This window comes from Vigna radiata, chromosome 4 (assembly GCF_000741045.1).
Source record: "Vigna radiata var. radiata cultivar VC1973A chromosome 4, Vradiata_ver6, whole genome shotgun sequence".
NCBI lineage: Eukaryota > Viridiplantae > Streptophyta > Magnoliopsida > Fabales > Fabaceae > Vigna > Vigna radiata.
Window position 1 is genome coordinate 6,033,704 of NC_028354.1, and position 14,718 is coordinate 6,048,421.

General features: G+C 31.1%; 2 protein-coding genes across 2 annotated transcripts; both read right to left on the reverse strand.

Moving 5' to 3' along the window:
• Positions 1-1,320: 1,320 nt before the first annotated feature.
• LOC106758662 (UDP-xylose transporter 1) lies at positions 1,321-4,233 on the reverse strand. Its single transcript, XM_014641609.2, has 9 exons — positions 4,100-4,233; positions 3,816-3,888; positions 3,413-3,538; positions 3,110-3,294; positions 2,883-2,950; positions 2,657-2,789; positions 2,341-2,502; positions 1,924-2,199; positions 1,321-1,709 (listed from the first exon to the last, which is right to left on the reverse strand). Exons 3-9 carry the CDS (start codon positions 3,531-3,533, stop codon positions 1,605-1,607), a joined length of 1,050 nt encoding a protein of 349 aa, XP_014497095.1. The 5' UTR covers positions 3,534-3,538; positions 3,816-3,888; positions 4,100-4,233; the 3' UTR covers positions 1,321-1,604.
• A 2,200-nt stretch (positions 4,234-6,433) lies between these two features.
• Positions 6,434-13,682, reverse strand: LOC106759616. The gene is made up of 15 exons (XM_014642883.2): positions 13,495-13,682; positions 12,561-12,670; positions 12,323-12,431; positions 12,072-12,233; positions 10,916-11,020; positions 10,415-10,498; positions 10,195-10,310; positions 10,000-10,101; positions 9,793-9,906; positions 9,609-9,665; positions 9,428-9,494; positions 9,247-9,300; positions 8,617-8,691; positions 6,944-6,979; positions 6,434-6,731 (listed from the first exon to the last, which is right to left on the reverse strand). The coding sequence occupies exons 2-15, from the start codon at positions 12,569-12,571 to the stop codon at positions 6,630-6,632; spliced, it is 1,194 nt and encodes a 397-aa protein (XP_014498369.1). The 5' UTR covers positions 12,572-12,670; positions 13,495-13,682; the 3' UTR covers positions 6,434-6,629.
• Between the last annotated feature and the right edge of the window lie 1,036 nt (positions 13,683-14,718).

Sequence of the window (14,718 nt, forward strand, 5' to 3'; positions counted from 1 at the left end):
TATATATTTTTTTTTTTTTTTTTTTCATTCCATATTCATGTTAAATTAATGTGAGGATTCTTTTCAAATCAAAATGAATCTGAACAATACCTAGAAGGTGAGTTTATTTGTCAATCCTAATAATGAATTGATCAAGCAAGAAAAAGGTCAAATTTGACACTTGAGGGACAACTTTATCGCTTAAATATAGGTTTATAGAATATATGAAATTACATACTAACAATTAAGCAATAACATGATTATTTAAGCGATAATGAAACAATGTATCTTATGTTTTTCAATATAATAATTATATTGTTCAAGATTACAAGAACATTTAAGTAAAAAACGGTCAAATATGAAGAGAACATTTAAGGAAGAGATATAACCAATTATGTTCTAAATAACAAATGATTTTTGTAGCTTGTTAAAAAGTCTATTTTTTTATTTTATTTGGTACATGAGATAAAAAAAATTGTTACTATATTTTGTTTATCCTAACAGCAAGTGATTTCGTCAATTTAGTATTTATTTTTATTATTTTTAATATCATTAAGATATTAATCGTTTATAATTCTTTCCAGTTTAAGGCATTTTCTAAAAAAGATGTCCACTTTAATTATTTTAAAAAATCTATTTTTTTTCTAATTTCAAATATCCGTTTTCTTTAATTTTAAAAAACATGTTTAAATTAAAAACATAAAAAAATACTATTAGTAGACATTAGTTTAGTATAAAAACAATTCTTATTCAAACTTTATTTATATTTTGGTAAAGTTAAATTAGTGTAAGTTAAACTTTCAAACACTTGTAAATCAAATTTTATAACACTTTTGAATAACATTCATGAAAAAATAAAAAAAAAACGATAATGTGTTTCACCACATCTTTCACATACTGAGGTAATATTTACCGATAAAAAAAAATCAAATTACAATGGCTATAAGTGTACGTCATCATAAGTTGAGAAAACTTCAATGCATATTCAAATTGGTTTTTATTTTGGAAAAAAAAATTAATTTAGCTTTTTTTCTTTTTCATAGACTCAACAAGAAAATTCCTATATACTCCAAGTTTGAACGTTATTTAAACCGCGTAAAGAATGTCATGTTTTCACATTTAAATTCTATTTTTTCAGCAGAACTTAAAATATTTGTGCATATAAATTAAAATAATTATCTTGAATAGTATTTTAAAGAGTTATTATTATAGAAGTTGTTTATTTATTTAAAAATATTTATTATAATTTTTAATCATATAAAATAAACATTCATTTCTCTCTATAATTAATGTGGTTCTAAGCACTCTAACTAAGATCAGAGACGTGTGATTAATAAACACTGAAGATAATAAAATAGAAAGCAACAGCTTCCTTGTGTGATTGTTATTGAGAAGAACATACATAGTTATTGTGAATCACAAAAAATGATTGATGCCTACCTTTCTATTGAAGAAAAAAGGAATTACAATTTTATGAAATTTGAATTTGCTGTAGTTGAAGGAATATACGGTTGGTACGAAAAACTTATCAAACAAATTTGATTTATACTCATTACAAGTTCCCTACAAGAAATTGAAGAAACCCAAAATATACCAAATCTGAAAAAGACATGGACCCTCTTCATTCAAATCACAGAATCCTTGCTTAATTTCTTAACTTCATCATTTTCCTCCTTTTGGTTTCCCACGTTTTTTCCTGCCAAAACTGCTGCACTGTCTTTGTCTTTCACCTATAGTTAAAGAGTAAAAAATGAATAAAATCTTACAATAATTATGGCAAAATTTAAGTACTGAATATGTTATGACCTTCACAAGATGCAGAAGTATTTATCCCTTTTTTTGTTTATTAGTTTTGATAATAAACATTATAAGGATATTGCATAAAAATTAAATTTTGAGAAACTTGTCATAAAGATTTAGAAAGAGAAAAGGGAAGAAAGAAACCTGAGAAGACAATGGGAGATCACTAGCTAACTGTTTCTTTTTGTTGTCCTCAGTGCAGAAATAAGAGTACAATCCCATTCCAAAAACTGCAATGAGTATTCCAAGAATGTTTCTTCCAGTGAATGGGTCATGCAGTAATGTGTACCCAAATCCGAGAACAAGGCATGTCTTGAGGTGTCCTAGTACTTGGTAAGTTACAGGAGATGTTTTGCCTATGACCAGAAATGTGCTGAAGTTCACAGAAACAGCTATCAAGCAGGACAAGATGATGAATGCCTGAATTAATCATTGAAATTTATGTAAAAGAAATGTGTCAGAAGAAAAAATGATTACATATTTATGGTTTCTGACAAATATGATCTTGAACTACTACTATACATATATTAAATATAACAGAAGGTGAGGATTTAACATTACCAACACAATAGGAGAATATTTGTAGGCAAAAACATTTTGCTTGGTGAGCATTTGATCCACAACAGGGCCTGAAACAAAAAGAATTGCTGCTTGGAATGGAGCAGATTGGTAGAGCAGCTGTGTGGAAGAGACATTGAGCTTCTTTTGTATTGTGTTGGTCAGCTAAATTGAGCACTGAGTTAAGAATCCAAATATATCAGATCTTCCTAAGCTTTAATGAAGATAATTAATGATCAAGTTTAAGCCATCTTAATTAATTGATGACAATAATTACATGCTGCAACTGGAAGAGTAAGCATTGAGCAATGAAGGATACAATTTGGCCAACACAAGTAGTTATGATTGCTAGAAGTGAAAGAACGGTTCCCACAAAATTGAGCTGAAGGTCTGTGATTGAGGCAATGCCAACTCCCACAAGTAATAGGAATAAAGAGAATTTTATTTTAGAGCTGCGTGTGTTAGCAGAAGACTTTACAATTAACACATGAACATTGTTTAATTTAAAAATTACAATCTTAAAAGTTCTTTCAATAACTTGTTACCTGAACTGCTTCTTTAGGAAAATAGTTTCTAACAATACAGTGAATGGTATGATCGCAAGTTTTGTCATCTGCAGAATAATCATTCCATAAGGTAAAGTTAATACATGTAGAATGAATGTTTCAGAAGACAACATAAGTATGAACATAACATATCTCTCTCTCTATACATATATATCTTAAAGTTTAACATGATACTGTTGTGTAGTAGTAAAATATTGAGGTGAAACCTGGTAGAATCCAATGGAATTGAAGCCAAGACTCAAGTTGAGAAATCCAATGGAGATGCCATTCAGAATACCAAAAAGCATCACTGTTTTGAAGTCAATGGATTTGGTCACAAACAGATTCAAGCGTTGAGCCGCATGAAGGGTGCAAAAGGTTACCATCAGATGCCAACTAGTAAGTGTTGTGGCTGATCCAAAGGAAACATAATTCAAAGTTAGAGCGATGAGATATGTAAATGATGATAAATTTGAGCATTGATAGCCAAAATTAAACGATTTCTAAAGAGGGGACTAAATGGTTATCACCAAAAGGAAAGCCAAGATTGCTCATCAAGGCTTTGTTGCAGATGACAATGGAAACAGAAGAAGCCACCGAGAGAAATAGTGCACCAACCACCCCCAATTGAAAGTTTGACATCTCTCCCATATTTTCTGTCAAAAGATTCATCAAAGTGCAGAATTTGAAGTTTAGTTCTCTGAAATCATTAAATTAAACATACATTTTTCTTAAAATATCTATTTAGCTATTTAATTTAACTTTTTGCCTTTACTGTTTCAATGTCACCTTCACAGTTTTCTGTCATACAAGTATAACGTCATCTATCAACTTATTATCAGATACCAAAATGCACAATGGTTTAGTAATCAGCAATGTGTTCCTCAGCTTTACTCAATGGTTGGTACCAAAATAAAATTAATTAACACGTACCTTATTCAATATGAAGAGGAATAAATGATATATCAATCCGAGATCGAGTTTGAAGCTATTTCCTGGTAGGAGCCTGACAGGATCACACAAATGAAAACCATGATCAACAAACATTTGTATAACAAGAATGGAAAAAACATACATAGAGATGTTGTTTATGATATTTTCTTAGTAGAATTCATATGCATTACTGAAGTGAAATTATAATTGCGATTGAAAAACATTACAAGCAGAAGCTATTGCAGCAAAGAATGGAATGAAAATGGTAATGATTCATGGCATACCTTGGAATGGTGAAATGAAATTGCAAGATGCAAGGGCTCCTCCAACTCCAAAAGATGAGCCAAGTAGTTAGTCTAAACGGCAGCGTTTATAGGGAGGGAGAGGTGTATTGTGGAAGTGTAAGGTTGTATGTATGAGTAAGAAGGTTTTGTGGGCTTTATATTTTTTATGGGTTGTTGGTGGTGCCTAATTAACGGCGTTAAGTTCATGGGATGGCGGGAGTTTAACGGCCATTTGAAGCAAGAATATAAGTATTGTGGAATGAAAAAGGGATTTGGACATTTGAACTGCTGCACAGTTATGTGTTTAACGGCCATCACGTGAGTTATGTTATGAATATTGTTGTATGGGTATATAGCTTATGTGATTACCAAACTCATTTGTCCCACATCGGTTTAAAAAATTGTAGGCCTAACGAGTCTTGACTCAGAAGTGAGGAAGGTGAGTGAAACCAACATTTCCTTTTAGGCCAACTCAGCTCAGCTTACATGTCTGCCATTTGAAGCAACACTCTCCAATCATCTTCAAGAGACTTCAACCCCACTCCTAATTAACATATACCACACTTTCAATTTTTTCTTCTTCTTTCTTTCTTTTTATGTCTCTTTCTTTCTATTTCCTCTTACTACATTCAAAGATAAATTATAATAATAATTTTTTTATCATGGGTTTAGGTTATGAATATCCTAAGTCCTACACGTATGAGTACTTCTCTATACCACATCATTCGTCTTTCACTTCATTCGATTAAGTTAGAAAATTCAATCTTCTATTCTCTTATCTAATACTTGTTTTATAAATTTCAGAAAGATATATATAGACCAAAATAGTTTAGTTTGAATTAAATTTTTGGAAATGATCTATATTCAATCTTAATAAAAACATATATTTAAATTTCGAATTTATTTTGAATACGACCAATTTTATTTGAAACTTAATAATAAAAATTAGAAAACCATAATTTATTAAAAAATAATTATCAAAACCAAATATAAATTTATTTTTACTAAAGTTCTAATATATGTATTTCATTTACTTAAATTAAAACAAAATTAATCTTTATTTTCCTTCAAAATAAAATTTGATTTCGATTAACCTACCGTGTTAACTTGCAATATCCTATATTTAATTAACTTATCCATGTTAACTCGCAATATGAATAATCTATTTGATTAAGTTAATAAGTAAAATGTTGAATCTGAATTCAACTCAACTCGTCAACTTTGGTGGGTAAGCTGTCGCATGTTGTTTGTTCAGTGTGTAGTAGACACTAAACAGTGTTCCCGATACAAGAACTACCTTACTTATGTAAGTACTTTGACCATAATAGCAAATACTTGCTTTATATTTTTTCCAAATAAATGTTATTTTTGAAATAATTATATTAAAATAATGATATTTTTAATATTTATACTATTTTATTAAATCAGATAAAGTACTAAATTTATATTGAATTGAAAAAAAATATATTACTATATGATTAGAGCAACAATGAACTAATCTTCTAAAAGAACTTCAAGAGTGATTTTTGAACTGATAGCGTAACATGTGAAAAATACACCCAATATTAGAAACATCTTGAACAAGTAAAAAAATATGTATAAATATTGTAGCGATATGATAAAAAAGAGATATACAGGCAAATAATGAATGTTAATTAGGTGTTTAAAAATGTTTTTTTAATATCGTTATCCACTAAAATAAGCTCTAATAGATTCAAAAGTATAACTAAAAGTGTCTAATTTATTTTTATTTAACTATAAACATTTTTTTTAAAACATTTCAATCATTCTGCTAAAAAAAAGTGATTAATAACTATACGTAGTTAAACTTTTTTTTTCACCATAATTCAAAATTTAAATTGTTTTACACTAAGACTATTTGCACAGTTAAAGACCTATTTTCTTTTTAAAAGCAAACTGCCAAACAACCGAATCAATTTTGTAACCATAAATCGAACGTAAAATTTGAAGGCATTAATCAAGTCATTAATTCTTATGAAGTCACGTTTTCATTATCAAAGTAGTCATTTTAATTTTCTTCTCATTCGATTTTGTTTGCCCTAAAAATACTAAACGGAAAAGATAAAAAAGGAAAACTAACCACTATAACAATTTGAGAGAATAAAAAAGTACAAATTAGGAAAAGATAAATATTTGACATCTTTCAATAATTTTACATAAAATACGTTTTTATTGATCAAATAGTATTGTTTTATCAAATATTATCGAGGTTGAAAGAAATTATAATTTTTTGTAATACTATAAAACATTAGGTTCATATTAAGGAACATTTTAGAATAATATACAATTATATATATGTACAGACAACCGATATCGATCTAACGGCTAATAGAAAGTTAATCAATAACATAAAACTGATTGGATTACATTGGGTGTAAATTAATTCCTCAAAAAAGATGGATCAGAAAAATACGCACGCAGCTGAGGGGAGAAAACAATACAAAACAAAACAAATACTACCATTTAGAGTGTACATAAAAAATGTACAACAGGAAGATGGATCCATATATCAATTCTTCCCATTACGTTTAAGTCCTTCAAGATAGGCCTTATCAGAATTGGTTAGGCGAACTTGAAACTGGGCCCATTCACTTTTGCATCTGGCTCGGACCTGAAAGAGTATTCAAGAAAAAGGTTATTGCAGTAGGGCGCAAAAAGTTGGATCTTAGTATAAGTATACAACTAATATAACTGTTATTACATTTGCTATAATACGTGAGTGCATATGTAGCGCTCTAACAACTTGAAGGAGAAACCAACAATGTTAAGCAAAAAATAGAGCACATATATTCACTAACATTCTTAGACAGAAACTATACGTACCAAATCCCCAGGGTTTTTTCCATTGTCAGCCTCTCCCTGAAAATTATGCATAATATCCCAAAAGTTAAATTTAGAAATTAATACAAAATTTATTGCACAAGTAAAGGCCATATGTGCATTCATCGGGAGTAGAAGGACTTGGCAATAATAGAATAATTATGGAAAAAGACAATCATCACTCTAGAAAATGTCCCTACGTCTTTTACCTTCATCTTTTCGTTTACCTTTAATAATTATGAAACAATTACAACCACAACCCCCCGCCCCCCTCTCCCGAAAATAAAAAGTGAAAAGCAGAAAGAAAACAAGAATGAAGGAAAATGCTATCATGTGTATAAAAGTAAAAAGTAATAACAATAAATGAAAAAAAAAAAATTCCTATTATTCTCTCCAACGTAAGTGCAATTCAATGCCAAGAGGCTCCCACCAAGTCAGCCTTATCCTGCAATCGGAGAGGTTGTTTCCAAAATTTGAACTACGGACTTCCCAAGTCACAAGGCAACAACACCATACTATATCGTCAAGGCTCATTATTATTCCTTTTCTTTCTGAGAAAAGTGACAGAAAGTTTAACACAATAAAGCCTTGTATATGTAATACTCCTCACCAAGAAAAAAAGAAAACTTGCAAATGTAACTGCTTGATGAAAGCATTGGGGTACCATGGATACCAATTGGATGTTTTAAGAGAGAATTTAACAATCATTTTCATTTCAAGAAATTATGTTTCCTAAGAATTGTGTTACTTGAAAATATCAATTTTGTGAATGTTATAAATGTAGTTCAAAGCTTATTGGGAATGTTAGGCAATGTTTCATGAGTATGCTCTAAACTTTCGCACTTTCATGAAATCTAGGCTTCCCATACCTCTCATGAGAATGCTTTATTGGAAACATGGTTAAAACAAATTCCGAAAAATGTTAAAATTCTGAGAACCCTTTACCAAAATTCCAATACCAAACATGGGGATGTAATATTCCCAACATAAGATTTCTGGACAACTTCTAGGAATCTCTCTACCAACCCCTCCCCCAAAAAGGAATCGTGCAGAGGATATTAAAGAAAATTCATGGCTACACTGTTTATCCTGAATACATCTCCCCATTTTTTATAACCGTAAAATGGAAACAAACAATTTTGAACCTAAAATTTTGTACGTACTACCCAAACCTGGCACTATAATCAACATAACAAGGTGTAAAACACAAAAACTTGTGATAAAATACTGGCCATCAGATTCAGAAGGAATGTCAGCATCAAGTGTAGAAATACTCGAGGTCTGTAAAAATATTTTTAGGAATTTCAAATTTTCAACTTCAGTTATTTTTTTATTTTTACATAAGCCCCTCTCCTGCGAAAAAAAATTAAAATAAAACAAAAAAACCTTTCATCTTAGTTTATCTCTTTCCAATAGGAACTCCTCGTTATTGAAACCTTATCCAAATCAACTTCTATGACACAAAACACCAAACTATACGAGCTTAGTATAGTTTTTCACACGTATTTTGTTATGTAAAATAAGTATATTTGTATTTTCTGCCTGGCCAAGCAAAGCATTAGCAGCCTACACACACTCCCAGTATGTAGACGCATTTATAAAAACACACTCAGTTTGAAATTATATAATCAAAAAAAATAAGTGGCCCTGAATATATTGTAAGCTTGTGCGCTAACCTGCCTCCCGAGAGAAGGAATTCCTTGATGAACAATCCATTCTGAATCAATTACTCCAATTTTTTCGTGTGCTGGCTGCAAAAAGGATTCAAATCAAAGCCAAGTAAATCAAATTGCTTGTTCTAAAAATATTATATCTGGGCAGAGAGATTGTAGCCCCATATTTTATATTCAGCATAAAATACACAGGCTTCACACGCAAAAAATAAGCTAGGACAAAACAAAAGGGGCTACTGAGGAAGCCTCTTCAACTAATTCAAGAACAGAAAAAACAATGAAATGCATTTCAATTTCAAGATCTACAATTACCCATAGTCCTGATAAATTAATCCATATAGTAACTTAAGAAAAAACATAAGCCAAAATTCATTAATATGAACAGAAACAAAAACACAGTAAGCTTACAAAACCAGGATCACTGTGTTATATAAGTTCAAAAGGCAAAAAATAGTTTATTCTTTAAATAGATTTTTTAATTGTATGATGTATTCACATAGCTTTCTTTTGAGTTTGGCACCTGAATGCATACTTGACCAACTAAAGCATACGCACCTTCCAAAAAGGCTAACAAAAAGGATTCAAACACTCTTCAGTAGGGAGGGTTAAAAGTAAATAGATAGAATTACCGACCTCTACACATCTTCTGAGAGCAAAGTCCAGCCCCCATCCATGCACGAGATCGTTCTACAGAAGACAATTGGAAAGAGATCACTATAATTACTAAGATTATGCATCTATCGTGCAAGATTTACCTGTTCACTCCAGCAATGTTACTATAACCAATAAATGTGATAAGGAAAATAAAATATACCTGAATCATGTGCCACACACAACGCCAAGCTTCACGAGAAAAGACAGGAGCCATAATTTCCACAAATCTAAAATAACATAAGATATAATAAAATTAACTAAGTAGACAAAGGTAAGAAAAACTAGCTAAATGATTGCAATACAACATTCAACTTTGAAGCAGGGTGGAAGAAAGGGCATACGCAGCACAAGGAGGCAAGTGTGGATCACTACACCAGCCTGGTTTCTCTTCTGTAACCCTATTTGGCAACACGTACAAAAACGTGTCAAGACTTAAGAACACATTTGAAGGTATGACAAAGAGAGCCTTATTAGATCAATGACTAAGGTAGTATATTTAGAAAGAAAAGAACAGCAAAGGAATACATGTGAACTTCTTTGTCACCCCTCCTTTTTGTCATCTCCCATGTCAATCCCTTATTGGGCTCTAGACCAGGTTGAGAGATCTCCAAACCATATTTTTTCACTAAACGAATATACCTAGTGAATAGGTGAATAGAATACAGTTAGTTAATCAAACTAAAAACTGCATTAATGTAAAATTTGAGCAAACTGGACGGATGAAAATAATACCTGTCTGCATTGAAGTGCTCTACTCCAAGATCTTCATCCCAAATAAAAATATACTCATAAGCTGCCACTATATCAGGGTGCAAAAATCTTTTAGCATACCACCTGTACAGCATCAAGTATGAGAAAATTGTACAAGAGAAAAAGAGTAAAGCAGCAAGATACACTCCGAAGAATGATAAGGTCTCCTAATTATACCATTTAGTTTGTTTCCTTGCGCTAACATGGATTGCATTCTTTGACCACTCAAATTGATCCCATTTACTAGTCCAACCATCATAATGAAAGAGCAAAATTGCAAAATCATCAGAAAACTACAGAACAATTTGATAGTCAGCAATTTGGAAAAAATATGAAACGATAAATATACAAATAAAAACGTATATATGAATATTTGAAAGTAGTAAATCTCTATAACCTTTTGCACTGCAGCATTGATATTATGCCTCTGTTCATAACCAACAGTGAATGTAACTAAATACTTTGGCTTTTTCTTCAGATCCTGCACCATTCATGGTTTCATTGGAAGATTTGCAAGAAATATATCAAAGAAATAGACACGTAACATGTCTTCCCTATCCACACTGGCTTATCAACATGCAAACCTGCTGACACACTAGCATGCAATGTTTTCATGCATGAATAAAGCTGCATAAATACACAATTGATATAAGTGCACGTCTCTAGCCAATATAATAGTTTTGATTTGCCTCTTATATCATGTGAAACTTAGATGGAAGAATAAAACAGATATTGCTACATGTCGCTCTCTGTTTTACCATGACACACCCACCATCACAACAATAGATGAACTTTGGGTTTCGATCAAATTTCATATTTGTAAATTGTAAAACTATGAGACTTAACAACTACAAGCTACAGATAAATTCTTGCATCATAAATATGCTTATCAACATACCTCACTAGGTTCACCCCATAATCTGCGTAAATAAAAATCAGATTCTGATACAACAATTCCGGGGGGAAGTGATTCAGCTCCACGAGGATTAGATGAAACAAATATCTGTGAAAGTGGCAGCTCTGAATCAAAATTTATTTGTTTGATAAATAGTATGCTACCAATCTAAAACAAGTACAATTATAAAATAATGTCTGAAATGCATAGCCATGACGCTGCAAGAATCATATCTGGCAGAAAATAATTCTAGAGAGTAGTTTAATCATATATATATATATATATATATATATATATATATATATATATAAAAAAAAAAAAAAAAAAACTTGACAGTGCCTTATGGATGAGACGTAGGTAAAAGCACATTCAACTTCAATGTTTATCAAATTTCTTAAGCAATGATTATAAAAAGACTACTTCCAAAGTTGATAAGCTCCTGACTCAAAAACACCAGCACCCAGTTCCTTGTTCTAGAAACAAGTACAAAATGATAATAGTTCACATAATAGACCACGTCATCTAATTATATAAATTGTGCACCAGTTTCACTAGTTACGTTGATATGTTCAAGAATGCTAGAACCTAATAATTGTTTTATAAGCAATATGTAAGCTTAGATAATTTGAATAAAGGCTTACTTTCATTTTTTTTTCAACGAACAAGCATATTTTTACTTCCTTGATGGAATTATTAAAGGTTGGGACAACATTTCTTCGGGTATGTTTTATCTAATTATGGAACCCGAACTTTAATAATCATCGAAAATTAAATTTTAAAATATAAATCAATTAAAATTACAAATATTATTAAGTTATATATAAATAGACATTTCGATTAATACTTCTTAAATTTTTTTGATAGAATAGGATTTAAAAGGCTTAGTTCATGATATTTTCAACTCCAACAGTTAGCTGTGAAAGAAAGCTTAGCAGCACAAAATATTCTAAGATTAACCATGGCCGGGAAATGGTAATGACACACATAGATTAACCAAACCTTTCTAAGGAACAGTTTGACCTAATATATCAGTGCTAACAAACAAGTAACAACCAAAGGATACTCCCTTAGAAGGTATTAATTGACCTAAAGCTTTAGCTTTTCTTTTCTGGGAATATAAAACCATTGACATCCTTCTAAAGAACAAGAATGGAAATACCTTTGGTACTTTAATGGACCCTAAGACTTCAAGATTTTTGGTTCCAGAAGACTCATCAATAACAGCTGGAGATTTTTCTACTTCAGCTGAAAATCTGTCTATTTCAGCTTTAGCTACAGGTACATCAAAAGAATTCCCTAGAGGTGATGAAAGTAAACTAATCTGCAAAATATAACAAGAGAACAAAAAAAATTAATAGGATGATAAATGTGAGACACAATATTGAAAAAAACTACTGTTGTAATTATTACCTTCCTCAAATGCACAGATGAAATTGAAATACCAACAAAAAATCCAAAGGCAATTCCCATGATAGCTGTGATGAGAATCCGGGTACTTTCATTTGATCTTTTAAATGTGCTAAAAAAGATATTGTAAACTAAATTCAGAAATTTTGGTAGAACATATACAGGACATATAAGATGTTTAAGATACCAGGTAAAGACAGGCAATATCAATAGTTACTCGAATAAATAAATTTATCCTTACCTTCGAAACATTATTGCTGTCCAGTTAGTATCGACCACAATCAAGTGAAGGTATGTATCACCCGGAAAAGCCCCAAATCCTCAAGCAAACACCGACACAAATATAACATCCTTAAACAATGAGACCAAGTATAAGGCACAAGTAGAGTAATAGTCTGGTTGAGTGTGCATTTTCTATTTATTTCCTATACATGTATCTATCTGCCAGACTTTCCATCCAAGTGGAGGCACTCGCATAAACCCAAATTACATTCTCAGAATGAGTGTGAGGGAGTACGTGAGTATCTGAGAGAGATAGAAACGATAAATATGCAAAACAACATACATTTTCAGCAGCATGTTGAAGACATTGAGGCCAACAGACAGCATCAAGCATTTAGAACCACGACGATAGTGCTAGTGGTCAGGAACTTTGCATGATGCCACAAGTTTAAACCTCTGTTATTACTAACAGTATCATTCAAAAAAACAAATACAAATAGATCACACAATTTAAAGAACAAAGAAAAACCTAATGCGATTTTAGCGCCACTAGTTCACTGTACGCATTACCGATTAGTGAGCATTTGTATTTTCAGAATTCTCGTTCTCTATCAAACTTTCAAACACAAGCCGTAGCATACGCAACAACCTACCACAGTGCAGTTTCCCCCAAGAAAAGCAAAATCCACAAAACGAACAGAATGAAACTAAGGTAGCGGTAAATATTCACAGAATATATCAAATGCGCAATATGAGAATCGCTTCATTGATCTACGTCACTGAATCTTACAAAAACAAAAACCAGAAACAATATTTATTCACACTGCCGTGTTCGTAGAAGGACAGCGAAAACACAAAAACTGAATTCAAGAGCTTCCAGAAACACTAGAGCGGAATACAGATTTCACAACTTGTCCTTCGCTAATAAGAAAAAAAAAAAAAAAAGAGCTTACAGAATCGATTGTAGAAACGCTAGGGTTGAAGCTCGCTTTCTTATTCGATACTGATCAAAAGAACAAAACGCGATCGGTTTATTTGGTGCGAATAATCATATATAAGCAAGCAAATGGAGACACTGCCATTCTCAATGTCAATGATGTTGAGTCTGTGTTCTGTAGCCTAAACTGAAATTTCCGCTCTAACAATTTCGTCTGACAAAACTACCCCTGACTAAGGTTTTCTATTCCTCGTGCTTATTTTTTCTAACAGCCTATGAGAGCGTGCCAGATGGTGGACACGTGTGGGTGACATGATGAATTTGATTTTGACTGGTCAACTTGTTCCGTTGGATTGGATTCCAGCCATCCATCGACGGTTCAGAAGCATCTGTACTCACCTCTCCTTTTCTTTATTGTTTCTTTTGAATTGATCAGCAACACCTCTTCTCTTATTAATTATATTAATTAAAATTAATAGTATTTTCCTCATCAGTCTTACACTTTCTTTTTATTATGTAATATCTTATAATTCCTTAAATTAATGATATTTCAATAAATAGATTAAAGTTACTTTAGTTTTCCTTCTCAATCAAACTATTTATAGTTATTTAATTGTGTGACATCTTATTCTTTCTTAAATTATAATTATATTTAATAATACATAATTAGAATTTTAATCCAGAAGAAAGTATACCAAACAATGATGATGATAATATAAAGACATGACATAAAAGTTTTTATTACTGCGACATAACATGAAAGTTGATTGTTTGTTCTGTTAACCTGTCATTTTCTCAACAAATTTATGACTGCATTGTTAAAGCATCACCAACCTATTACAGCTTTAGACTGAAGTTCAAAGACAAAGGTGACAACAGTTATACTCCAAATTAAGCTTGTCTTTCAGAAACAAAGAACAAAAGAGTATCATTGAGGCATTGTATTTGTAGCTTAGTATTTGTAGTTTGGATATAAATAATCCATCATCAATTTATAATATAATTATAATTTATAAATTCTGTCATTTTCTTATCTCAGTCTTTAATACAAATAGACAATATTTTTGCTATTTTGAATTTTAATAACACGTGCCCAACAAGCTTACTGTAGAAACCAGTTCAAGTATTTCATATTTAAATATACGTTTATGTTAAAATATTAATCCACTAGATAACTTTCTTCTTCCTTGTTTGTACTTCTGACCCAACATAAAAAAACAAAATTTCATTGTTATTCACT

Excerpts from the sequence above, each read along its gene's own strand:
- LOC106758662 (XM_014641609.2), bottom strand. The coding sequence starts at position 3,533 with ATGGGAGAGATGTCAAACTTTCAATTGGGGGTGGTTGGTGCACTATTT. Across the intron at positions 2,951-3,109 it reads ATTCCATTGGATTCTACCAG|ATGACAAAACTTGCGATCAT; the intron begins GTTTCACCTCAA and ends ATTATTCTGCAG. Across the intron at positions 2,200-2,340 it reads AATATTCTCCTATTGTGTTG|GCATTCATCATCTTGTCCTG; the intron begins GTAATGTTAAAT and ends TGATTAATTCAG.
- LOC106759616 (XM_014642883.2), bottom strand. Across the intron at positions 10,102-10,194 it reads GCAAGGAAACAAACTAAATG|GTGGTATGCTAAAAGATTTT; the intron begins GTATAATTAGGA and ends GATGCTGTACAG. Across the intron at positions 6,732-6,943 it reads GAAAAAACCCTGGGGATTTG|GTCCGAGCCAGATGCAAAAG; the intron begins GTACGTATAGTT and ends ATACTCTTTCAG.